The sequence below is a fragment of the Tribolium castaneum genome, chromosome 6 (genome assembly GCF_031307605.1).
Source record: "Tribolium castaneum strain GA2 chromosome 6, icTriCast1.1, whole genome shotgun sequence".
Lineage (NCBI taxonomy): Eukaryota > Metazoa > Arthropoda > Insecta > Coleoptera > Tenebrionidae > Tribolium > Tribolium castaneum.
In genome coordinates this window covers 5,849,746-5,874,853 of record NC_087399.1, presented here as the reverse complement: position 1 = coordinate 5,874,853, position 25,108 = coordinate 5,849,746, and the positions used below count along the sequence as shown (strand labels likewise).

Sequence of the window (25,108 nt, the reverse complement as noted above, 5' to 3'; positions counted from 1 at the left end):
TCAATAATAAGTGATATAATTTTTGTTTTATTTTATAAATACAACTTTCAACATAAAAACGTTAAAAAATGATACAATCTGACAAATTTAAAACAGAGTCGGTCGAATGAATAAAATGCGAACAATGGATAAAAAAGCGCACCTTGATAACACCTTGAATGGGGGAAAGTAATAAAATATTGCATTGTTGCCAAAACTAATAGAAAAAATTCTGCAACTGCACCGCAGTGATCAACACAATTTAGTAATGATTGAAGTCACAATTCGAAACAACCACATTAGGCTAGTATATTTCTATGTACAATTGAATATACTGTTCGTCAGTTTATATGCGTAATAGTTGGGTTAATCTCAGCTCACTATTCTGGGTCGGAGGCCATCGCGACGTCACCGTTCGTGCTGATGACGAGGGCGTCGTCCTCGTTATAGTCGATACTGAGGACGGACGACCTTCGCACGCGTTTCACACAAGTAGTCCTCTCCGCCTCGGAGTCCGAGTCCGTCCGTTCCTGTTCACACACACTGTCACCGTTCGACCGCCCATTGGCCAGCTTGAGCGTACTGTTCTCCTTCTGCAGCACTTGGGCGCTCTCTTTCGTCTTGCGCAGCTCCGTCTGGAGGAACAGGATCGTGCTCTGCATGCCCTCGACGTCCTCGTCCAGGTCGGCCAGGAACGCGTCCAGCTCGTTCTGGCTCTGTCTGACCTCCTCGGAGAAGCTCTTCTGCAGCGCCAGGTCGCTCTCGAGCTTCGCGATGCGGCCCGAGCTCGTGATTTTGCCGAGTTCCTCGTTCTCCTGGTACAGGAGGCGGCATTTCGCCATCAGGCGTTTGCCCGTGTTCGAGTCGGGGGTGAATTTCCACGCCGTTAGCTCGTTCTTGGTGTCCTCAAGCTCGGAACGGGTCGATTGGAGCTCGGTTTTTAGCTGCTGAAGGATGCAGTTCACGGCAGGATCGAGCAGGGTTGAACGGAGGGCCGAGGGGGCTTGGGCACTTTTCAGCTCGTTCAATTGGCACTGCAGCAAAAATACTCTTTAATATTGACACAAAAAATATCGCAAGGGCGCCCATTTTTCGGAGTGGGTTTACACAGCGGTCTTACAATAACAAGGTGTCTACGTCCCCGACATTTCGTTAATAAAATATACAAGTAATGTTAACCATTTTATTCAACATAACGTTTCTGGTGATTTTATTAAAACTAGTACAAACGCACAATTTTATGAAAAATTGAAAAATGATTCATGACAAAATTCGCTTCGTAGATTAGTTCAGGTTTGTGCTTATTAAAAAATTAGATAAAAATTTCATATAATCTGATTTAATCTACAAAGCGGTAAATTTAGAATGACAATAAGCTAATTCAATACATATTTACAATAAATTACATCACAGCTGCTGAAAGTTATTTACGGATTGGCAATGTAACGCTCATATCAGAACATTAAAAATTTAATTAGCACCTAATGAGTAACATTTCTGAACAGTAAAAAACTACACAAACATAACTTACCTATGTTTGCTAAACATGAAGAAAAAATCCATTTTGCGAGGTTGTAATGTCAATTAGAACACAAAAAACTTCGAGACAAATATTAATGTATAAAATTGTTTGCCTATGATCAAAGGTTTCTTTAGCACAAACAAATTCTTGTCTGTTTAATATTTATTTTATTACTAATTACGTTTTGTGGAACTTTCAAAATGTTTATTAAGACAAAAAAGATTTAAATGACTAGAAAATTTATAAAAAAGGACAAACCTTTAAACTTTAAAGTGAATATTACGTAAATTGCACAATTTACTGCTAGAGAAAGTACAATAATTATTAATTTGTTCATGTAGAATCCAAATTTAAAACTTATTTTTTCTATTGGTCTTCCTTTTTCGCATAATTACTTTTTTTAAGCACCATTTTACGAAAATACTCGTATAATAATGTTGATTCCTAACAATTTTTTGTCTAAAAACGAAGCAAATCGCTTTATTTTGATACCTGTTTCGTTAATGGATAATAAGACAGCCCTATCTTGGCATTTATTTTAAATAAATTTATTTTTACTATTTTTCTATAGGTCTTTCTTTTTCGCATAATTACTTTTTTCAAGCACCATGTTACGAAAATACTCGTATAATAAAGTTGATTCCTAACAATTCTTTGCCTAAAAACGAAGCAAATCGCTTTATTTTGATACTTGATTCATTAATGAATAATAAAACAGCACTATCTTGGCATTTACTTTGAAATAAGTTCATTTTTAACAATTCTTTGCTTTAAAACAAGAAAAATACCTCAAACCGGTTTATTTTATTAATAGTGTCGTTCAATAGGAAAGGCTTATCTTCTCTTAAAAACGACCCTTTAAAGCACAGTATTTGGACACTTATTTCGTATAAATTAAGTTATTTTCATCTACACTACGCGTAGAAATGAACGAAATTGTCTGAAAGTATAGTTTCTCTAATTCATCTAGATGTTGTTTTATTAATAAATGCACTGAATATCAACGATTTGTTCCTTAAAAACGAAACAAATCACGTTGTTATCGTGCGTGTTTCCTCTAAATTTGGATTTTGCATTCAAAAATCAGCACAGACTGCATACTTTTCATAATTTAACTTACTTTGCTTTACAGAAAAAAAAACTTGTGTAACCTGAAATGCGATTTCTCGAAATCAACATCACAAGAAGTATAATGTAAAGTAAGAAAAGTAGTAAATTTGTTGGATAGTGTAATTAACACAATCGTATTTGAATGTCTTCGCCCTACTTTTCTTTACCTAGTAAAAATATTTTGGATGAAAGCATCACAATTCATTAGTAGACAAGTTTTTTATTCTTTTATAAAATTTTGGATTCCAAACAACCTAAATCATTAATCAGTCTCGTAATAAATAATTGAACATGTAATACTTTGTAAAAGCAGATAATCTCCTTATTTAATAAACACAACAGGAAATGTTTTGTCTCAATATCTGATCGGAAGGAGCAATTTATTTTAGTTTTTTAGTTGGCTGAAGTCCAAAGCAGCCAACGAAAAAACTAAAGTGATTGATCGGATATTTCTGACGAAGGAAAGTAAATCGTTTGATATTTCACTGTAAGACTGAATGGTATTGATCCAAGGTAGTAAATTATCAAACATTCCTTAAAACCAGGCGCATTTCTGAACAATACAATAAACAGACAGAACACAAATAAAAACTAGTCATTTTTGGTAGACTGTTTACTTTGGCCAAGTAAACAGCGACTATACTAAGCATAGTGCGGCGTTAATTAAAGTCCCCGTTAGGGAAAAGTAAGTTTTTGAGTTCAGCGTTCAAATCAAAGTTACTGGTCAATTGTGGACACCTTGTCATTGTTTCCGTCTAGTGCAAACACTTCACTGTGTCACTTTGAATTCGATTCCACTCAGAAAAGCTCGTCTGCACTCCGGCACCCACCCCGCGCTTAAGAACATTTGAGTGGCAAATAAAATGATTACTGACCACGTAGTCCTGCGTCTCCTGCTCTTTGGCAGTCAAGCGCCTCATCAACACCCGTTCCCGTTGCTGGGACTCGTTGAGTTGGTTTCGTGTCTTGTCCGTGGTCTGGCGCAGGTCCTCTAGTTCGCCTGCAATCACGACGCATTATCACTTCACCGATGCACGAACGACACTACACTGCACCACTCATCAACAAAACAGACATAGAGATTGACAAGGAATTTTTGTGGTGGTGGCACTGAAAGACACACTAGAGTAACTGAACTAAGTACCTTCCTGCTGGGCCAGGCGCCGTTCCAGGGCCGCGATGTACGCGTCCTGCTGCCTCCACCGGCCGCACCACTCCGCAGGGCTGAGGGCCCCCATCTCCGACTCGCTCACCAGCACTCTCGCGGGGGCCTTGTCGGCGGGGCTGCCGGGCTGGGCCTCCGGCCCGCTCCCTCCCTCCGACATCCTGCCGAATCAAGCCTCGACTGAAGCTACAACGTGCCCCCGGCGGCCATTGTTATCCCTGAAGGAGGTTGCGGTGAAAATACTCACTTGAGCGCGGTGCCTGCCCCAAAGTGGGCTCTCACTTAGGCAATGTTCGAACGTAAACACGAAAAATGACGCGGGGCCAACGGTGAGACATCTGAAATCAACAGGGAACGCAGCATAAAACAACGGACACACTGAAATTAGACGCCATTATTCACTTTTTGACATTTGGACGCCGTCGGTAACGCAGCGAGCGACTTCGACGGGCTGCTGGACGCCGGTACAGCAACGCTCAAAGCTAACGACACCACATCCTGTTTTGCTGGTTGCATACAATAACGCCCAATTGATCAAGCAAAAAGCATAGGGTGTTTCGCGTCATTTTACGAGGCCTGCGCCCAACAACACATATTCCAATACGAATTAGATCTTTGTTACTCTGAATTACATATGATCTCTTCTGAAATACAGCTGAATAAAAAAATTAAGATTCGAGTTTGCAGGCAAAAAGTTTCAGTATTTATTGTTACTTATGGTGTAGATGACTGTGGAAAATAATACAAAAAATATAAATTTTTGTCACTTGCCGTTTCATTTTTAAGCAAAATTACAAAAATTTTGGATTCATTTACCCAAAATCACGTTAAATTTCGGGAAATTGTCGAAATGATTTACTTTTATCTTGTTTGCTATTCTTCTGCTATTAATAATTTTTATTTGACATATCATCAATAAATTCATTACATCGGCTTTGCGTTTACAAAATATTTCGGTCAAAATATTTGTGGTAGATAGCGAATTTTAATCGTGTCTTTATTTAGGCTTCATTACATGTAACTTTTTTTGTGAAATTAATCATCACACCTCAGGTCCGATAATTGCAAAATGTTAATTTTCGGCTTTATTAACGCATATATGACGTGTTTCCGACGTGATAAATGTAAAGAAATCAATCAAAAACTGTTTATCTCCCTTATCCTTGTCATCGTTATCAAATTTCGTTATTTACGATACTCTCAGCCACCGTAAATTGATCAATACACTTAAGACAAATCACATGTAATTAATTAAGCCGCAAACTCATAAATAATTCGTTTTTCGTCCACAATCGCGTGATGTCGTCGCTTCTGGAGGGGATAAACCGGTGAGTGACGTCGTTGGAGGTATAGCAAAGGCGGTAAAAATTGTAAGCGCCGTTTGGTTAAACACGAGTATGCGGACACTACTTCGAGAGATTAGACGTGCACCTAAATAATAAATGACGGGTGTTTGAGATTTTTTTTAATTAATTTATCAAAATTATTTATTAAGGTGTGAAAGTGTCCCGTTTCAGGATGGCTTCGGCGAAGACGCGCAAATGGGCAGGTGAGTCAAGTAGGCTGGGTTTATGGCGGATGTAGGGAGGGCTAATTCGCCAATTCCCCTTCCGGTGTTTCAATTAATTTGATTCAATTTGTACTAATGTGATCTCCGGTCCTGGCATGCACTCCACGTGGGGCCGAATAACGGCGCTTTTATTTTCAAATATTTGAATAAGTGGCGCAATTGCGCCGGCAGGTGGTTTGATTCGAATTATGCGATTGTGAAATTTGTTTGACAAAGATCGTAAATATTAGATAATATGTGGCTGGGCGTTAGAAAGGTTGAACTGTAACATAAATTATTATTTGCATTAACATTTAATTTTATGTAAAATGATAGTACCCACATTGGGATCGCAAAAATCTAAAAATAAGCGTAGAACCTGATATTCCACTTATGTTTTATTTTCTTTATTTTTCTTTTTTACTACAAGACGAGTTTAGCTTGTTTGACAAGAATAGGAAAAAACAGACACAATAAAATTTACCTAACTGTTGTTCGTTTTATGGACATGTGACGACTTAATCACAATTCACAAGCACCTCAACGGAAATCGATTTTGAAAGTTCTCAGTTGTAGACCTGTATTTTTTTCAATATTGTTTGCTGTTTTTAGTGTTTTCCAAACAAAAGAACTTGTTTCTAGCGATTTACCTATTACACCCTGTATATTTCCAAATGTGCTTTACCACTCAATAACGTAAAATAGAAATTGAACCAGTTTTATAATAATTAAGTTTTTCCCAATATTTTAATTTGACGACGAAAAACTACTTAAAAAATACGTTGTCCTGATGTGACATACTTTCTAATCTAATTTATAAAAGCAATTAAAACAGATAATCAAATAAAAATGTCTCAATAAATACTACTTAAAATTTCGACTTTCTACTTTTTTAATTCTCAAACTTGGCAAAAAAATGTGATAATGATGCCAACAACCATAAAGCAGTCATTCGAATTTTTGCTACGGGTAAAGAAACTTTTACCTACCTGTTTCATAAAAGTGTTTTGACTGAATAATTAAAGTTAAAAATACTTACCTGCTACCAATAATAAATTAACAAATTCCATATTCAACGAGGACATTCACGTCCAGAGAAATAGTAACAATCCGTCAATTTGCACATAATGTAGTTATTTTCGTTCACGAAGTTCATACAAACTTTAAAAATGTAGACTTAAAACTGTTTTTATCCGCAAATATCACAAAAGTACCAACTTTTATGACTGAATATCACAGGTAAAAGTTGTACTTTTCAACTATAAAGTCATAGACTAGAAGTTCAACTTTTGATTCTAAGGGCTTTTACTTTTCCCAATTCACCAATTTCTTCTATTATGTCTTACACTAAAACGAATAAAAACGATCGTTTGCTATTTAAAAGAATATTATTAAGAATTTTTGATATAACTTATAGATATTATGTAAAATCATAAAATGGGTCAAGGATATCCATACCCTTGGGAATGTGGTAAAGATAATACCAATATTATATCAAAACTAATTCTTGTTCATTATCAATTTATCTGAATAATTTCGTTAGTAAATCTTTTGGTTTCTAAGTTATGACGTCATTGACATTTTTTTTAATGTAAATCCCATTTCGGTAGATTCTTTAATTGGTGAAATGGAAATACCAATCAACTAAATGACACATAAAAAATAACAGCATTTTCTAAGAAAAAAACTTTAAAAATTTGAAAAAGTAAATAATATTAATAAAAAACAGACAAAATTCAAATATTTAACACAAAAAGGAGTCAATTCTTAATTTAAACACAGTTATAATAACTGTGGCCAATTTTTTTTTCTATGCATAGACCAGAAATTGTTCGTAATTTAGGTTATGAACAGCTTCAGAATTCATAATTATTTTAAAATGAAATAGTGAAATATTCTTTTATCTCAAATAAAAATAATATTAATCATAATAAATTGACGGAATAATTGACAAAAAAGTCCTTTTACAAAAAAAAAAGAAAGTAAATAAGCAATAATTAAAACAAAAAATATTACACAACTACACAGTAAATACAATTTACTTTTAGAAAAAAAATTTTTTTAGTAAGATTGTTTTTTTTATGTTAGTATTGTTGTTACGTGTAACATTTAATATTTTGGTACAGTTATTTCCACAGTTAAAAGATCTATCAAAGTGACCAAAAAAAATCAGGGGTTCCCACTTCAAAAAAATGTCGATGACGTCATTACTCAAAAACCAAATGATGAAAAAATAAATTTTGTCAAAAATGGTACAGTTTTCAAAAAGAAAAATTGACCTGTTTGAGCAATTTTTCCAAAAAAAAAAAAACAGTTTCATAATAAGATTATTCCATAACTGTGTCGCTCACTATTTGTGAGTTATGTGACTCAGCTGAATTATTTTCCTCACTACGTTCGACAAAATGAACGTTCACTTAGCTAAATACTTAAGTACTTTATTTAGAATACCTGTATTTTTGTTCCTCTTCAACTGACAGACTGGCTGACCTGCACCCAAGTCCTCAACATCATGGTGATCCTCGGCTTCATGTTCAACTACATGCTGCGAGTCAACATGACCATCGCCGTGGTGGACATGGTGAAGAAAAACGACACCAACACCACCTCCACCAGCACGCGCTTCGACTGGTCGGAGGCGCAGAAAAACGACATTTTGGGCAGCTTCTTCTGGGGCTACGTCCTGACGGAGCTTCCCGGTGGCCGTCTCGCCGAGATCGTGGGGGCGCGGCGGGTCTTCGGGGGCGGCATGCTCCTCGCCAGCCTCATAACAGTACTCACCCCGGCCGCGTGCCACTTGAACTACTATGTAGTGTTAGTTTTACGGGCTTTTCTGGGCTTCTTCCTGGGGGCCACGTGGCCGGCGATCCTGCCCATGGCCGCCAAGTGGATCCCGCCCATGGAGCGGTCCAAGTTCATCGCCAACATGATGGCCAGCTCGCTGGGGGCGGCGTTGACGATGCCCGTGTGCGGGTTCTTGATTTCGTCCATTGGGTGGCCGAGTGTGTTTTACGTGACGGGGGCGGTGGGGATCGTGTGGTCGGTGGCGTGGTTTTTGCTTGTGTTTGATTCTCCGGCACAACACCCCAGGTAAAAAGAAAACACGCAAAATTTTTCATTTTTTTAAAGGTGATTGTAGAATCACGATTGAGGAGAAGTTGGAGATTGAGTCGAAAATCGCGGAGGGAAGTGGCGGGAAAAGTGTGAAGCCGTCCAAGGTGCCATGGGTGAAGATTTTTACTTCTGGGCCCGTCTGGGCGATTATTATCACGCATGGGTGTTCGGTTTTTTGCTACTTTACCGTTGTCAATCAACTGCCGTCCTATATGGACCATGTCTTGCATTTTAATATAAAGAAGAATGGGATATTGTCCAGTTTGCCCTATCTCGGTGAGTGCGAAGTCCGTTATTATCTGTGTTTATGTTTTTTTGTTAATTACTTTATGGTGTAATTAATTTTCCGATAAAATTGTCGGGTCTCAGACTTTGGTCCTTCGGGCTGGACCCTCGAACTCACACAATGACGAACAGACTTATTCTTAAAAATATTCATCCTCTCATCAAATCATTGGTAAAGTGTCGCAATCAGTGCTTCGGACAAAAAATCAAAACATGATCAATAAAGCAAAACAAAATTTTACAAAATAGAACAACAAAAATACAATAATATTGTGGAATTATACTATTATTTTCCACATTCAAATTTTCTAGAATTTTTTTAACAAAACACCACAACCAGTTTTTATTTATAATTTATTATTTATAATAATAACCCAAATTCTACCTCAAGGGACCGTTCGTTGCTGACTTGAAAATGGTAGGTGATGAATTGTAAAGCGTTTTTTAAGTCCCAGTGTTATATGTCATCGGAAAAGGAGTGCATTAATAACGTCCTTACGCATCCTTTTTTGGACGAAATCATTCATTAATATTGAAATTAACAAACGGTCAACGAAAAAGTTAATAAAACAATTTTATGCGGGCATAGGGATGTTTTATTATTTACTGTTTCTAACGCAAAGTAGGGCATGATTGATAGATACGCAAGTATTTCCGTTCCCATTGATATTGCCATCATTTTAAGCGTAAAAAATCTGAATGAGGAAATCATTCTTTGAAACACGTTTTTAACAAGAGAAGATGCAATGAGCTGGCGATAAAAATAGAGATAAGAATATAAATTAACAAAATTCGATAACTACTTAGGTGTCAAAAGGCTATCCCCGAGGTCATCTTTTTTTTCCGTAAGCGGTTGATCATAGACGCGTGTATCTAAGTTATAAAATGTAATACATTTATTAAATTTCTTATAGTTTTCTGTTACTACTTGAATTTTTATTTTAAAAATCTTCCTTCTTGCTTAAACACACCTACCTTTTTTATTTGTTATTTAAAATAAATGGTTGGCATATGATGTAGAATTTTTAAATAACATCCAGCATAAGAGAGAAATACAAGTGATCAAAAATAAGTGTTTGAATGGCGATTCTGAATTCTATTTTCAAATGGTACAACTGGAGTACACAAAAATGTATGACGTCATAATAATATTTTTTTTAATAGCATGCTATTATTTTTTGTGCTCATTAGGATACCTTTTTAGTTTATTTTATGTCTCTAAAGTTTTTTCAAATTGGTTTACTGTTAAAACTGTTAAAAAAATTAAAATCAAAAAAATTCGCTTTACACCTTTAGTTTTAAAACATAATAAAAATAGAAAGTGCTTTTTTGATAAGGTACGTGTTGAACAAGGTCTAACAGACTTATAATTATTAATTAAATCTGTAGTAATCTCAATTACTATTACTACAGGGTGTTTACAATTTATTTTCATTTTTTTTAAACTTTAGACCATTTTATTTTAATTCTATTTACTAAAAACTCATTCTGTTAATGACAAATTAATGCTTTAATGATTAAAAGTCGAACATAGTTGTTTTTGGCAAACAACTTCAAATGTGTTAGGATTTGCAATAGGGTTGTGATTACAAAAAATGTTTGTTTTTTAATTATTTATCGTTGGTATAAATAAAAACAGGGGTTGTCATTTAAAATAAACAAAATAAAAGGCTTTAAATTTTAAAGTTTGGAAATAAAGTGTAAACACCCTCTAGTAATTCAAATCAATCAAACTTAATTAATACGTTAGACCTTGTCCAAGACGTACGTATGATAATGTCATCAAAAAAAACATTATTTCTATTTTTTATTAATTCATAAAACTAAAGGTGTTAAACCGATTTTTTTTGGTTTTTATTTTTTTAACAGTAATCCCTTAACCGACTTAAAATTTTTTTTAATAAGAAGCTAGGAAGGCATCCGAGAGCATACCATTAAAAAATTCATACTTTTTTAAGACATCCTGTATAATCAAAAATTTTAAATGTGGCCCAGAGTAAAAATAAGACCTACAAAATATCAAAACTCCAACTTTAATATTAAGTAAGCTGTGTTGGACCACACAGTATAATTATAAACAAAAATATCTATAAACAAAAGATTGTATTTTTTTAAGTTCATTACCCCATTAAAGTAATTTTTTGCCATTAAAATGCTACCGCTAGTGTAATGCATAAATCTTAATAAACTCACGCATATTTATCCAATTGTCATTATCATACGCATTGATTAAAAAAAGGTTAAAAAAATGATGAAGGGAGTGGTATTATAGCGTTTTTTTAGTATTTTTTATTGTAAATCACGGAAAACCAAATCAAAAAACAGTGCATTTTACGCAATAAATTACGGTAATTTTTCCGAACTTTTAATCACAGTAATGACCCAACAACACCTCGTCCTTCTCACGTATCCTTGTTGGACTAAGCGACAGAGAGAAAGTTAATTCATTTAATTACCCTCTGACGCCTGTTACGAATACAAACCGATTTTTCCCACTTAATTCCAGGCAAATACGCAATGGCCGTCATCGCCAGCTACCTCGCGGACCGACTGCTCAAATCGGGCCGCCTCTCGCGCACCACCACCCGCAAAGCCTTCACCACGTTCGCCGTCCTGACCCCCGGCTTCCTCATGATAATCCAGGCCTTCCTGGGCATGGACCCCGTCATAACAGTAGTAGTATTCACCGCGTCCCTGTTTTTCAACGGCGCCGTCACCGCCGGCTACCTCTCCAACGGCCTGGACATCGCCCCCAACTTCTCGGGGACGATCTTCGGCATGGCCAACACCCTCTCGTCCTTCGGCGGCTGGCTGTCGACCAAAATCGTGGCCATCCTCACCAAAGACGAGCAGACTTTCGAGCAGTGGCGGTACGTTTTCTGGATTCTAGTCGGGACGTACGCCACTGGGGCCCTCGTTTATCTGCTACTGGGGACCGGGGAGTTACAGAAGTGGAACTCTGCGGACGAGGAGGTGCGAGTGGAGAAGGAGATGCAGCCGTTGAGGAGGAACGAGAAGGAGGTGCTAGCGTGATTTTTACTGTTTTTATACTTGTACATATTGTGATTTTTTTAAATAAATTTTTGACGATCCGAGTGTTTTTGTGTCGCAACTGTGACCTGGAAAGTTTCCTCGTGGTGATAACGGTGTGGTAATGTCTTCGTGACTTTTCAGGGGTCGCTGCAATCGATCACAGCTCAATCAAGTCGGAGTGATAAAATGCGGTCGTGGATTGACGCAAAAACCAACACCCTTTACTTGTTTATTTTCATCTCTATTAATACTTTAATGTTTATCAAGCGGTGGCTTTATCGCGATTTTATTTTGTTTATGGATGAATTTCAACTTTTGGGCACTTTGGACCAAGGGAACGCGACCGAAGTTCCTCATCTCGACGTAGTTTTGCTTTATTTCACTCAAAATAAGCAGATATACAGTGTGAATTTGATGTGACTAGATTTTTTTAAACCGAAAAATAAATTAGTCCTAATTCATCTTGGTTGCAGTATTTTTCAAACAAATAATTGGCGCAGTCAGTAGGTTTGAATTTACTTTAGAGCACTAAAAAATATTTTTATTATACTGTAAAAAAGATTGTACTGTTGTAACAGTTTTTCGTAAATTAGAGAAACATTCATTAGTTGCCAAATGAGCTCGGCCTTGACTTTAAATAACTAGGGCCGTTAATTTAAATTCGTATTTTTTCATCCTTCCTAATTACCCATCATCTGTCTATTTATACGGAGGAATGACAATGACACAAATGTAACACTTGTAAAGTTTTCGATTCCGCTTTGAAATTGTGCAGCGTAATCTGAACGATTTGCATACGAAAAATAAAATATTTATAATAGAATCGCTCCCGACCTTTTGACATTAATTAAAAAACACAATACATTACAAAGCAGTTTTGATATTCAAAAAACATGATTTAAGAAAAACAAATTGTTACACACGCGAATTTGCATAATAATGTACCCGGTTTTACAGCCTTGTGTCGCAAAAAAACAAAATTTCCCCTGTTTTGTCAAACGCAAGTCGGTCACGTGTTTCATCATTTCAATACCAGTCCTGCACCCACTGATATCAATGCGTAGTTTGTTTACCGTCTCAATCTTTGAATAGTGCATATCATGGGTGATCAATCATTGTGACGTCAGAAGCAAGCCTTCGCTTATCGGCCAATGAAAACACGCATTTTCGGATTCAAAGTGCACTGGATCGGGACGGTTGGGGGAGTAACACAGCAGTGAATCTTTAATAAACCATGATTTTTTAAATCGATTTGTACATTCGTGTAATAGAGGTAAAATTCAATAGTGACAAAATGGACCTACGACTAGTAATAAATAAAAAACTTAAATATCGTATCACAAATAATAGTAACAAGCGTTTTAAGGACAAAAATCCTACAACAGTGTACTTGAATAAATTGACTAAAATGATACTTCATCTTTTGGTCAAAAATAGTTATTTTGTAACAGTATTAACACTTTTGTCGTAATTTTTTAATATTGTTCAAGAATCACTCGATCTAAGGGAACGAAATTCCCCAACTAAAAATCAAATCTAAGCTCATTCTATCTACTTTATTGACGTTTCGAGGCCATGATGATTGAAAAATAAATAGCAGCGTGGCCAGGGCACACTCCAAAATTCCCTTTAGTAATATATGAACAGCAGAGGTGGTGAAAAGTAGATATTCATAATTTTAGGTCACGAGACGGGGTAACCTCACCGGTCCTGCGGTATTCTCGTACCCCTCAGAATTTTACTTTGCTGCAAAGAGATTGCTTCCTATATTGTGTGTTATAACTTAAGAGACGAAACGTTTTAATTCATTGCTCTGCGCCCTCTGTCGACATTGACGGGACGTTTTATTTGTCCGTTTCGTATCCTAACCTTTAGCTCTCCGTACTCTAGCCACTTACCTGATATTGCTGCTCCGAGTCGATAGTTCCAACCACTGCCACAATCTGGTACTGGCGCGCTTTCATGGCCGCCTCGCTTTTCCTCAAAAGGCGCAAAGCCACAGCTGAGCTGTTCGTGTCGCCAAACTGCGCCATCTGTTGGGGGGAATGGCTCGGATCTAGCACTAGAAGGATCAAGCTGCCGTCTCGGTGCACCTCGATGCCCATGATGGTCCGGCTGTGACCTTGATGTTGTAAATACAGTGGTGGAACGAACTCACCACCAACGCTGTTTTCGAAATATTTCAACACCCAGGTGAAGAGTTCTGGATGGGTGCCGCCGGGGCCTGTCGGCCGATGAAAGTCTACCAGCTGGCATTTGATTCGGAGAAATGATAAGAGTGTGACGACTTCGGTGGCTCCAATCCATTTGCGAGTATTAACAAGACGGCAACCTAATTGCTCCGAACCCTGAATGTCGAAACCTTGGGACCAGGCCTGCTCGATGAGGCTTTGGAGGCGGGATATGCTCGGAACGGAACTGCGGGGCGGCTTCTGGCCCTGCCATAGCTTGTATAAGCGTTCGTTGTATCTGAAATTTTTACAAATTGCCTTCAAAAAATTAAAAAAAAAAAAAAGAGAAACAAAATAACGCCAAATAAATTAACTACCGTAATTCCACTATTTTCGCTTTTTTATAGCGTTCCTACTGCAGAAATGAAAAATATATCGAAAAATTTAGTCAAAAACAATCCAAAAAATCGCAAAATTAGGAAGATTATGATGTTATTTTTTCCTTCAACAAATCTTTAAGCACATGTTTGAAGTAAAATCTTAATAATTTCAGCCAATTTCTCTAAAATAAACCGAAAAATCATTCAATTTATTTTATTTAGCAAGTTTTTAAACGAAATTTGTTTAAAAATGAGCGAAAAAAAAAAACAAAAAATTTGATAAAAAATTGTTTTATTGTTACGTTTTCAAGCTTAAAATGCCAGGAATGTTTCAAGATTATACTAAAACTGTTTGAAAAAATCACCACATGAAGTCGATATTTACATTATTTTTACTTTTTTCGAACGTTTTTTCTTGATAGTTATTTCAGAAATATATTCTTATAAAAAAAAACAAAAATTTACAAAAATATTAAAAAAAACGGTCTAATTTTTACCTTTTACCAATCTTTCAGCTGATTATTGAACAAAAATCTGAGTAATTTTACAGATATTTCGCAAACAAAACCGGCAGAAAACTGAATAAAGTCCATAATTTTTGATTTTTTCGAGCATTGCAAATGATTTTTCATTCAAAACTGTAATACTTTGGCAAATTTTTCATTAAAAACAAGCCTAAAAATCGTTTTTAAGTAAAGTTTCGTCAAAAATAAGCTAAAAAAACACAAAACTTCATAAATGTACTACCTACTTATCTTTTCAAGTCTAAAATCTCAGTAATTTTATTAAGATTTCATTAAAGCAGGTTGGAAATCGAGAATCTTCACTCGTTTTTAGTCAAAAACGCAGACATGTCGCAAAAAATCGTCAAAAAAGCGGTAAAAACACAAAATTAAGAATAAAATATTTACTCTTTACAAGTCTTTAAGCACATTATTTCACTAAAATCTTTGTAATACTACGAGGGTTCGCTAAAATAAGCCCAAGTTTTTCCTTTGTCGAGCGTTTATGATAGTTTTTCATCCGAAAACAGTAAAATTTCGCAAAATTTCTTAAACCTACTAAACTTTCACTTAATTTATAACGTTTTAGCACTTAAATACAGTAATTTTGCAAGTTTTCACTAAAACAAAGCAAAAAAACACAATTAAATTGACAAACTTTTGAGCAAAATTTCGCCAGAAATAACGAAAAAGAAAGACATTTTTGAACTAAAATCAGTAAATTTGCTAGAGTTTGTTAAAATAGATCAAAAAATAGGAAGACTTGCATTTTCTTTATGATCGTGCTTCAGCCACAAACTAAATACTTGGCAAATTTTCCTAAAAACAAGCCTAACAATCACCAAATTTTACTTAATTTGCCACGTTTTAAGCAAAATATCGTCAAAACTAAACCAAAAATACTCTAAATTTCATTATAACTTGTATTTTTCGTACCTTTTCAAGTCTAAAATCTCAAAAATAATGCAAAGTCTCACTAAAGCAGGCCGAAAAATCACTAAATTAAGAAGATAATTACGTAAAGATTAAATTTTTTCGAGTATCTCTGCCCGCTTTACAGCCAGAAACGTAATTATTTCGTAACATTTCGTCAAAGACAAGCTATAAAATCACAATATTATGCAGAAAACGGTGTTATATTTGCGTTTTTAAAGCCTTTAAGTACGTTTTCAAGCTCTCCAAGCTAGTTTTTCCTAAACCAAAAATCACAAAATTGATTTAGTATAAATTATTTTACATTTTTACGCAAGTTTTAGGATTCTAGTCCATCAGTTTGTGTAAAATAACGTCATCAAACTATAAATAACTTGACTACATAAAAATATAAGCCCAAAAACCGTAGTTTTACGGGCGAATTAAAAAAAATGTTCGGTATAAGGAATAGTTCTTTGATGTTATTGAACTATTAGTCAAAAATACTACATAAAAAAATATTTTCAAGAAAAATTAAATATTACCCAGTGTGTGTAAGCAGACTTGATATCAACATCTGCATATTCCTGTATCCGCAGCCCCAGCCTCTATCACCATACGATGAAGCGTAGTGATCAACGCAGGTACAGAGTAAAGTTCGGACCACATTAGGTGCAGTAGTGCTAATGGCTCGAACTCTAGGCACAATACTCCTGGTTATGGAGCTCCCATCGTCAATCCCACAACTTTCAGCCGCTCTCAAATCCAACGTACGTTCATAATAATCGGCAACACTCATCTCGCCCGCGTACACAGCTCTTTGCATGTTCGTAACGGACTGTTCCCTGAAGTTTCCCTGGTTGTCCATGCCGTACTGCGCCCTCAACATTTCGAATTCCCGCTGCTCCCTTTCACGCAACGCTGCTCTGTCGGCGGGCTGAGGCGAAGTGGCCGGAAAATGACTCTCCACGTGACGAGCAGCGCTCTCACTCTACAGAAAAATATAGAAAAAAAAATTACCATGGAATGGAATGACAAGGCAAAAAATTTACATTGCTTGCGTTGTCTAGATTCATACCGCAGACGGGACACGAATGTGTTGGGGGACTGGCAGGCGACAGCACGTCACGGTGCTCGATGTTGACATGGAGCTCCAAGTCGGGGGCCGAATTGAACGACTTCACGCATAAGGGACACGAGTATATCTCGCTGGTGGTGCCCCCCATCGAAGGCGACGTCACGTCAAAATGCCGCCTAAAATAAAACAAGAAACTAACCACCGAGGCCTAACTACGTCCAAAAATTATCAAATTGTGAGCCAAAAACTCACTTGTTTTGTGAAATTTCCTTCTAATACGGCGAAAAATTTAAGTCGGAAATTGTATTATTTTACTCCACTTCGCAAAAGCTAATTTTATAACTTTATGAGTGAAATAAAGCTAGTATTTTATACAAAATTTGAGTAAATAAGATGAAACACCACGAAGACAATTGATTCAAAATATTCTCATTTGTTACCTAATATTAAATTAAATTAAATTAATCCCATTTCTGAATATGTGACAATATCATGTAATCATTTGAATTAATAATTACAATAAGTTTTCATACTTTTTTAACTTGATTCAAAACGGTGATTATCATAATTTATTAATCAAGTTGGGAAGTCGAATGATAAAATTTCGAACGGTAATATTTAATTAGAATACAGTTTTCCCTCAGATTGCACTAGTTTATCATTCACAAAAAAAAAAACAAAAGCTAACTCTAATTATAAATTCGAATAATTCCATGATAGGTATATCGAAAAATTGTTGAAAATTATGTACTTGAATATGATTACGTTTGCCTACAATAGGTTAAAAAAAAAACAACAAATATAGATCGAAAATAACATTATGTATATGCCAATTTTATTTAAAAATTTTGTTAAAATTACCCCAGAAGAAGGCAACATTTGATAAAAAATTTAACTATTTTTACATTTTTAAGCCTAATATCTTAGTAATTTTACTAAATTTCTCTAAAATAAGCCGAAAAATCCAAAATTAAGTAGATATTCCACTGTTTTTACTTTGTCTAGCATGTATGTTCGATTTTTTTTTTTTTTTCAAGTAGAAACGCAATTATTTTACAAAATTTAAAAAACAAACCGAAAAAAACACAAAATTAGTCAAAAAATGGTGTCATTTTCAACTAAAATATCAGGAAATTTGGAAATTAACCCAAAAGAAGATAAAGTTTGATAAGAAATTGAGTTATTTTAGCCTATTCAAGCTTAATATCTTAGTAATTTTGCAAGATTTCTCTAAAATATGTCAAAAAAATCACCAAATTAAGCAGATAATTGCACTGTTTTTATTTTATTTTAGCGTTTTTACTCGTTTTTCAGCCATAAAAGCAATTCTTTCACAAAATTTCATCAAAAGCATACCAAAAAATTACAAAATCAGACAGAAAACTTTCGCCTTTTCGGAGTCTTTTTTGATATTTTTTGACATAAAATTTCAGTAATTTTGCAAGATTTCGCTAAAACTGCCCCGGAAATAACATAATACCATTAATTACATAATTATTCTGTAACAAAAACTCACCTATTTTATTAAATGTCCTAATACGGCAAAAATTTCCATTTGATATTCGAAAACGATCTTAATTTGATCTGTTTCGGTAAACACTCGTATTGTTAAGTAACACGCTAATATTTTTGCAAAATTTCCCAAGAAGGCCATTTTAAATGCTTAAATTCTTCAAATACATGAAAAAATTATCTCTAATAAAAGTAGAAAATTAAATACTTTACGCCTAACTTTTTCGCAATATTCCTGCCTGAACCTCAAAAGTCACAAATATCGTAGATCTAAAATAACATTATTTTGACCTTTTTCGTTAGAATTATCTGGAATTTGAGCGAGAAACTCACTGATTTTACAAAATTAAAGTTCACTAATTAGATCGATAATGACGTTTTTTGACCTGTTTAGAGTGATTTAGTGCAAACATGCCGAAAAATCACTAAATCAAGTAAAAAAATTGTGTATTTTTAAATAAAAACTCACTTATTTTGAGAAATTTCCTTTGTACAGCAAAAAATTTACAGTGAAGATTCGAAAAATCGTCGAAACTGACACTAGGTATTTTGATGTTTCACCAGATTTAATATACAGTGTGAATTTGATAGTTGTGTAAACATTAAAAAAGTGATAATAGAGCAGATATAAAAATGAGCATCTTTTATATCATTCTAACAAGGTTAAGTGTGAAAAGTCGTAAAAAATAAATAACAACAACAATAATAATGATAATAATGATAATAATAATAATAATAATAATAATAATAATAAATAGTATAAACAAAAGCGTTATCTTTTACTTTTTTTGTGTTTTTTTTTCAAAAAACAAACTTTTCTCGAACAATTTTGCTCAAATAAACTGAAAAGTGCAAAAATGAAATTACTATGCAACTAAAAACTCACTCATCTCAAATAGATTCGCCAAAACAGACAAAAAAAGCAAAGAAAAAATGAGAAAATTACATAATTTTGGCCTTTTCCGTTAACTTTTCCGAAATTACCTGTTGACGTGCTCCTCGAGCTCGTTTGGACTGTTGCTCGTATAATTGCACATGGGGCACTGCATTCTGGGGGCCGCACTCTTCAACTTCAAGGCGAGACTGGATCGCAAGGGGGAGCCCTGACCGTGGGTGGAATTTTTCGGACTGAGTTCGCCGCCCCCGTTAACTTTCGGGGACAGGTTGATGTTGTTAATGTTGGTTTTATTATGGCTGGGCAAAGACGGAATGTTCCAATTATCACTACTTTCCCCATTAATACCGTTGTACTCGCTGGAAAAAGCGCTGCTGGTGGTAGGTGCGGGACTGCAATGGGGGCCATACCTGGGGCTGACGTCGTCGATGAAGGTCATGTTGGACTCGGATTCGGGGGTGAGGTAGTCCAAGTGGGCCTGGTTGACGTGAAGGATGAGTTCAGCGGGCGAGACGGCCGATAACTCGCAAAAGGGGCACACGGCATTGCCGTCGACGTGGGCAGTGCGTGTGTGCGTCCGGAACTCGTCTTCACTCAAGCCCTCCAGGCCGCAGATCTCGCAGGAGTAGAACAAATCGGGGATGTTGCTAGCCATCCTACCTTTTGAGGTTATCAGAATTGTATCGCCACAAAGGTGCGAGTAAATTGGCCAAAAGTGGGGTACTGTTCGTAAAGGGGGGACAATGGGGCTCACCTGCTGTTTACGTTGTGATTTTCGTCCAATTTTGAAAATGTTGCGATTCATTTGACAGTTTGATTGACCTACTTCGGCAACCCGCATAGCAAATCTGCATAATGAATTGCCTATGTTGGCACGATTGCCCCACCATAAAATCGACATAAAAGTGCTTTTCTCGTACGAAATGACCTTTGCAACCTCCACAGCCACAAATCGTAAATAAACGAAACGATTTACATGAAATACGAACGATCGAGTCACTTTCTTGTGACAGTTTGACGCGTTAAATACCAGTGAAGTCCAAATTCGAAATGGGGGACAACAAAGAGAAAACAATGCCCAAGTACATCAAATTCTTATTCGGGGGATCAGCTGGGTAAGCTCCGCTTAACTAATCCGATTTCCCTCTTATCTTATCCTTAATCCGCTCATTTCTTACCCACCAAGGTTGGTAATACAACTCCGCCAAATTCAAATATTTCAGCATGGCGGGCACCCTTTTCGTCCAGCCCTTAGACCTGCTCAAAAATCGAATGCAACTAGCGGCCACACAAAAAGAGCGGGCGACTTCGTTCCAAGTCCTCCAGAAAATCATCTCCAACGAGGGGGTTTTTGCCCTGTATACGGGCCTCTCAGCTGGGCTTTTGCGCCAAGCGACTTACACAACGACCCGTCTGGGGGTGTACTCGTGGCTTTTCGAGACTTTTTCCGAGGAGGGGAAGCCCCCAAGCTTCATTGTGAAGGCGGGGTTGGGGATGATGGCAGGCGTGTGTGGCGCGTTTGTGGGAACCCCAGCCGAAGTGTCCCTAATTCGGATGACCGCAGACGGACGTCTCCCAGCCGCCGAAAGGCGCAACTACAAGAACGTGTTCGACGCTCTCTTCAGGATAACAAAGGAGGAAGGGGTTTTGACCCTTTGGAGGGGCGCAATCCCCACAATGGGGCGCGCTATGGTGGTTAATGCGGCCCAGTTGGCCACGTACTCGCAAGCCAAGCAAATGCTCTTAAATACGGGATTCTTCCACGACGGGATTTTCCTTCATTTCTGTGCCTCTATGATTTCGGGGTTGGTCACAACGGCCGCCTCGATGCCAGTCGATATTGCCAAAACTAGGTAGAAAATTGATTCAAAATCACGTCTCTGATTTTACTATTTCAGGATTCAAAACATGAAAACAATCAATGGTAAGCCGGAGTACTCGGGCGCCCTCGATGTTTTAGTCAAAGTCGTGAAGAACGAAGGGCCGTTCGCTTTGTGGAAAGGTTTCACTCCGTACTACTTCAGGTTAGGGCCGCACACCGTCCTCACGTTTATTTTCTTGGAGCAAATGAATTCGGCGTATAATAAAATCGTTTTGGGGAAGTCGGGGACCGGAGGGCAATTGTAACGACAAGGGAAGTGAAGCAAATGTTACGCTTATGTTTTTTATTAAAGTTTGTTTTATTTACATATCGCTGAAATTTTATTTAGAATAAGTTGCACAAAATCATTTCATTAATAAGGTGTAGGTCAGTTAAGCAATGAATTTTTCTAATAAACGGAAACCTTGGCCGTGTTTTTGCTAGTCGTGTGAAAGTTACGGTAAGACTGATCTGTGGAGACATTCAATAAACACGAATATGACGATTTGGTTGTTTTATTTTTAAAATTAACAGGTGGTGGCACGATGTTTACTGATGCACGGGATTGATCATTATATAATTCCGGCAAATATTGACTTATCACTTATCAAGGGACTGATTGGAGATAACAAAACCAATAAAACAAGTGCAAACTCAAATTAATGTCTTTATCAGCAATCACACTTCACGTGAAATGCTCCATCTATACGAAAGTTAAATATTTTTCCCCTTACATTTGCAAAAATAGGCGTTTTTAGTACAAAATCATGTTAATAAAAAATTATAGGCACATTTTAGAGTTTTGAAAGTGTATAGTCACATTTTTGCAAATTGCTTTTTCAAAACCAGTTGCTTTTGTTATTCCAAATTCACAAAAAATAAATATTTTATTCAAAATTATAATGTACCGATGGGTGAACTTAAGAAACTGAATTAGTCAAGTATTTATTTTTTATAATATTCAACCAAAAAAATTAGAAAATCCAATAATTAAAAAAATGTTTAAAAGCAAAGGATACAATTCTTATAATTACATCTAATTGAGCTTTATTTTCTACACACTTTCTAATAAATGAAGACGATTTTTTTATTTGAATTTTTAAATATGCTGGGTGATTAACAAAAAATTACGAAATTCCAAATTAAATATTTAATTTTCATGTAAAAAGTGAAATAAAATGATTTCGGAAATGAGCTACTTTATTACAAATTTTGAATAATCGCTTTTTTATGTAAACACAAATCAGACACAATTAAGCCAATAGAAGTCAACACAATTCTTTTTTTTTGCCTTTGCAATTACCACTTGCGTTTCCTTTGCTTTTACAGATTCGTTGACATTTGGGTGAAAAGCCGTGAATGATACTAAACAACAAAGTTTCTACTTTTATTTTTCAAGTAAAAAGATGAAAACAAATAACAACCCAACGTCACAATACAAAAGTGTAGATTAGAATAAATAACGGGTTTATGAGATTACAGTTTGTTCATTGTTACATCACATTAATTAATTATTGTTTTCACTTGTGGATAACATATCTGTACGAAAACACTAAAAATAATCATCAGGGCTCCAGGCAATCATCCTTCATAATTAAGTGCTTTTGTTTCATTGAGTCAAAATAAAAATATCGGTTATTTCGCAACCTATAATAAGCAAGCACGGAAGACAGAAGAAATAAAATCCCTTCAAGAGCGTGAATTCATTTCTTGAACAGGCTCACAACCGTTTTGTGCCTTGACTGGAAACAATTCCATTCATTTTTGCGTCATTGACCTATCACATTTCTGCTCTCAAAACGAAAACACGTCTGATACAATCACAGTTTCAGAAACCTAACAACTCAAATTTCTACTCATTCCTACTGCACGCATCTTTAAAATTCGTTACGTTCAACGAAACGAAATAATCATCGTGGATAAATCTCACAATATCCTCGATTTTACACAAACTTACTTTATTTTCCAACAAAACGATATCTTTACAAAAACTCACCTGTCGTGTCACGTCTCTACCATTCGATAACACGCGGAAATAAATGCCTTTGGCGCCGTTTTGCGACTCTTCGTAGTTTTGGTACACTTCGAAAACGACCCGCGCCCCATATCGCAACAACAGGGGGTCGTTCTGGAGCCCTAGGGCCGTGGTGAGCTGCTCCACAGTGTGGTCATGCCCCGAGTAAAGCACCAGAAAGGGGCCGTTATTGGACACCATGTGCAACATTTGTTGCACGATGTGTCTTATCAAACCGTAAGACCGCAAAAGACACAATCTTTTCCAAAAAGCGTTCCTCCATTTCTGGTAGTTGACCCAGTCAGTGTAAGCAAAAACACCAGCAACGTTCTGCCGCCTGAAACTCCTGATTAGTTAAGTTGGCATCAATGACGGGACACCTACTTGATACAATTCGTCGGGGTTTCACACGGGAGCCCACTGCCGTGGCAAACGTAAGTCAAGAGTGCGTCTCTGACGGCGTGGGGGTCCCCGCCGAGGACCCCCTGCTCCGCCCCGGTGGAAAACAGGGACTTCCCCGTGGCTTCGGCCAGGACGGCCACGGCCGGGTGCGATTTCAACTGGTGCGAAATCGATTTTTTCACCCCTCTGGCAAAAATTAACCACTAACTACAAAATCATAGACAAATAAATGGAACTTACTTCCATAACTTGTCGGTGATGGGGCACCCGCAGTCTTTGAAGCAGAAATTCATTGATTGGCTTTCAAAAATTGATAATTTTGTGAACGCTTCTGTAGGGATTAAAGCGAATAAGAACGAGAGGGCTGATTGGAAGGTGCGCCGATAGCGGGTGCTGTAGACTAGGACTTCGCTGGGTGTTAGAGTGGCGATTTTTGGCCAAACGTGAAGGTAGGTTTGGCGTAATATTTGCCCAAGTTTGAGGAGTTGGCTGATGCCTTGCATGGTGAGTTGGCCCAGTTGGCACTGCCGGGGGTGGGTTGGGAGCAGAGGGAAGTCGTGGAAGGGGCCGGGGCCAGTCCAGGGGGCGCGGCCCGAGATTGTCACGTTGTGGAGATACGACTGAAAAGGAGAATTTTTATTCAGAAGTCAAGAAAATAGGGGAAGTCCAGATTTCAATTGCTGCAACCAACAATACACAGAACATGGCAGCAAATTCGTGTCTCATGATTTTACATTTATTTATTTATTAAACAATCGTACATTTGGCTCGTTTGATCGGCCAAAAAATGGCACTACCAGGTGCCAACTTTGAGACATTTAACAATCATCGGTCTAAAAATAGCGCATTTGTAGGATCAAAATATGGCAATTAATTAGCCAGCGCTTCAAACAAACACATTTTTACGACTTGGCCTATAAATAGTGTTTATTATCTTTGAAAGCGTTTGGTTCAGCACACTTTGTTGGCAGTTTCGCGTTTATGCAAATTCAAAATTAGACCAATCGTTCTGAAAATACCCAAAGATTGCAAATTTAGCTCGAGAAAGCAGAAATTAATCCAAGAACTTGTTTGTCTGGTTTGCGCCTGCCAGGGCGATAAATTACCTTGTAAGAAATCAATTTTTCTGTTTCTTGCGAGCCGCAATTGACCGCCGAGATATTCCTGACGTGTTGGAGGGGCCCCCTGTCCCCATGCCTGATCAAAATGATGACACCCGTCATCACCCACTTTTTGCTGTGGAGGGCACCTGTCAAACACCAGTCAATTGGGGTTCACGGGGGCTGAGATTACCTTCATCCCCGTCGGTGATCTCGTGCGGGAAGTTACAAATTTTGAAAATTCGCCGTGTTTTGATGTCGTTGGCGAGGTTGTGGAAGAGTTCGGCGGTGACCGCCGGCTCTGGGGGCCGCTGTCGCGGTTCGAGGAATTTGTAAACACCTGCGACCAAGAGCAGGATCCAGATGATCATCAGGAGGTAGCAGTGGAGGGCCTTGTTGGGCATCCTGGGTGCATCGAAAGTCATCAAGCCGCCTCTGACATAACCTAACTTATCGCTTATTTACGTAATTGCCTCCAGATAAGCTAAAAATAAGGCAAACACTTGTTTACATTGTGCGACCG

At 37.0% G+C, this 25,108-nt stretch overlaps 5 protein-coding genes across 7 annotated transcripts; 2 read left to right on the top strand and 3 right to left on the bottom strand.

Annotated features, from left to right (window-relative positions):
• fl(2)d (female lethal d) lies at positions 1–4,234 on the bottom strand. The gene is made up of 4 exons (XM_008198626.3): positions 4,024–4,234; positions 3,756–3,962; positions 3,487–3,611; positions 1–1,013 (listed from the first exon to the last, which is right to left on the bottom strand). Exons 2-4 carry the CDS (start codon positions 3,934–3,936, stop codon positions 360–362), a joined length of 960 nt encoding a protein of 319 aa, XP_008196848.1. The 5' UTR covers positions 3,937–3,962; positions 4,024–4,234; the 3' UTR covers positions 1–359.
• An 888-nt stretch (positions 4,235–5,122) lies between these two features.
• Positions 5,123–11,816, top strand: LOC663951 (uncharacterized protein). Its single transcript, XM_969978.5, has 4 exons — positions 5,123–5,325; positions 7,806–8,415; positions 8,465–8,715; positions 11,231–11,816. The coding sequence occupies exons 1-4, from the start codon at positions 5,295–5,297 to the stop codon at positions 11,755–11,757; spliced, it is 1,419 nt and encodes a 472-aa protein (XP_975071.2). The 5' UTR covers positions 5,123–5,294; the 3' UTR covers positions 11,758–11,816.
• A 1,158-nt stretch (positions 11,817–12,974) lies between these two features.
• On the bottom strand, positions 12,975–20,092 carry LOC663964 (zinc finger-containing ubiquitin peptidase 1). Of its 3 annotated transcripts, XM_064357575.1 has the most exons (8): positions 19,963–20,088; positions 19,619–19,868; positions 19,298–19,567; positions 16,776–16,977; positions 16,269–16,714; positions 13,923–14,226; positions 13,656–13,872; positions 12,975–13,503 (listed from the first exon to the last, which is right to left on the bottom strand). In XM_064357575.1, the coding sequence occupies exons 2-8, from the start codon at positions 19,861–19,863 to the stop codon at positions 13,496–13,498; spliced, it is 1,692 nt and encodes a 563-aa protein (XP_064213645.1). In that variant the 5' UTR covers positions 19,864–19,868; positions 19,963–20,088; the 3' UTR covers positions 12,975–13,495. The 3 variants fall into 3 exon arrangements, with proteins under 3 accessions (XP_064213645.1, XP_064213644.1, XP_008196850.1); XM_064357574.1 differs by having other exon boundaries at positions 13,656–14,226; positions 19,619–19,864; positions 19,963–20,092; XM_008198628.3 differs by having other exon boundaries at positions 13,656–14,226.
• Positions 20,093–20,181: 89 nt separating this feature from the next.
• LOC663977 (uncharacterized protein) lies at positions 20,182–21,574 on the top strand. The gene is made up of 3 exons (XM_970002.4): positions 20,182–20,323; positions 20,432–21,061; positions 21,107–21,574. Exons 1-3 carry the CDS (start codon positions 20,259–20,261, stop codon positions 21,333–21,335), a joined length of 924 nt encoding a protein of 307 aa, XP_975095.1. The 5' UTR covers positions 20,182–20,258; the 3' UTR covers positions 21,336–21,574.
• Positions 21,575–22,443: 869 nt separating this feature from the next.
• Positions 22,444–25,010, bottom strand: LOC663987 (uncharacterized protein). The gene is made up of 5 exons (XM_970012.5): positions 24,779–25,010; positions 24,592–24,734; positions 23,726–24,105; positions 23,468–23,671; positions 22,444–23,420 (listed from the first exon to the last, which is right to left on the bottom strand). Exons 1-5 carry the CDS (start codon positions 25,008–25,010, stop codon positions 22,922–22,924), a joined length of 1,458 nt encoding a protein of 485 aa, XP_975105.3. The 3' UTR covers positions 22,444–22,921.
• Between the last annotated feature and the right edge of the window lie 98 nt (positions 25,011–25,108).

Bases quoted from the DNA above. Each gene is read 5' to 3' on its own strand.
- LOC663987 (XM_970012.5), bottom strand. From the start codon at position 25,010: ATGACTTTCGATGCACCCAGGATGCCCAACAAGGCCCTCCACTGCTAC. The intron at 24,735-24,778 runs GTAATCTCAGCC...GGTGTTTGACAG, and splicing joins GATCACCGACGGGGATGAAG to GTGCCCTCCACAGCAAAAAG. The intron at 23,672-23,725 runs GTAAGTTCCATT...AATTTTTGCCAG, and splicing joins ATCACCGACAAGTTATGGAA to AGGGGTGAAAAAATCGATTT.
- LOC663964 (XM_064357574.1), bottom strand. From the start codon at position 19,863: ATGGCTAGCAACATCCCCGATTTGTTCTACTCCTGCGAGATCTGCGGC. The intron at 19,568-19,618 runs GTATGGCCCCCA...CGCTTTTTCCAG, and splicing joins ATCGACGACGTCAGCCCCAG to CGAGTACAACGGTATTAATG. The intron at 14,227-16,268 runs GTAATATTTAAT...TAAAAATTTCAG, and splicing joins AGTCTGCTTACACACACTGG to ATACAACGAACGCTTATACA.
- LOC663977 (XM_970002.4), top strand. From the start codon at position 20,259: ATGGGGGACAACAAAGAGAAAACAATGCCCAAGTACATCAAATTCTTA. The intron at 20,324-20,431 runs GTAAGCTCCGCT...CAAATATTTCAG, and splicing joins TTATTCGGGGGATCAGCTGG to CATGGCGGGCACCCTTTTCG. The intron at 21,062-21,106 runs GTAGAAAATTGA...TTACTATTTCAG, and splicing joins GTCGATATTGCCAAAACTAG to GATTCAAAACATGAAAACAA.
- LOC663951 (XM_969978.5), top strand. From the start codon at position 5,295: ATGGCTTCGGCGAAGACGCGCAAATGGGCAG. The intron at 5,326-7,805 runs GTGAGTCAAGTA...TTCAACTGACAG, and splicing joins GAAGACGCGCAAATGGGCAG to ACTGGCTGACCTGCACCCAA. The intron at 8,716-11,230 runs GTGAGTGCGAAG...ACTTAATTCCAG, and splicing joins GTCCAGTTTGCCCTATCTCG to GCAAATACGCAATGGCCGTC.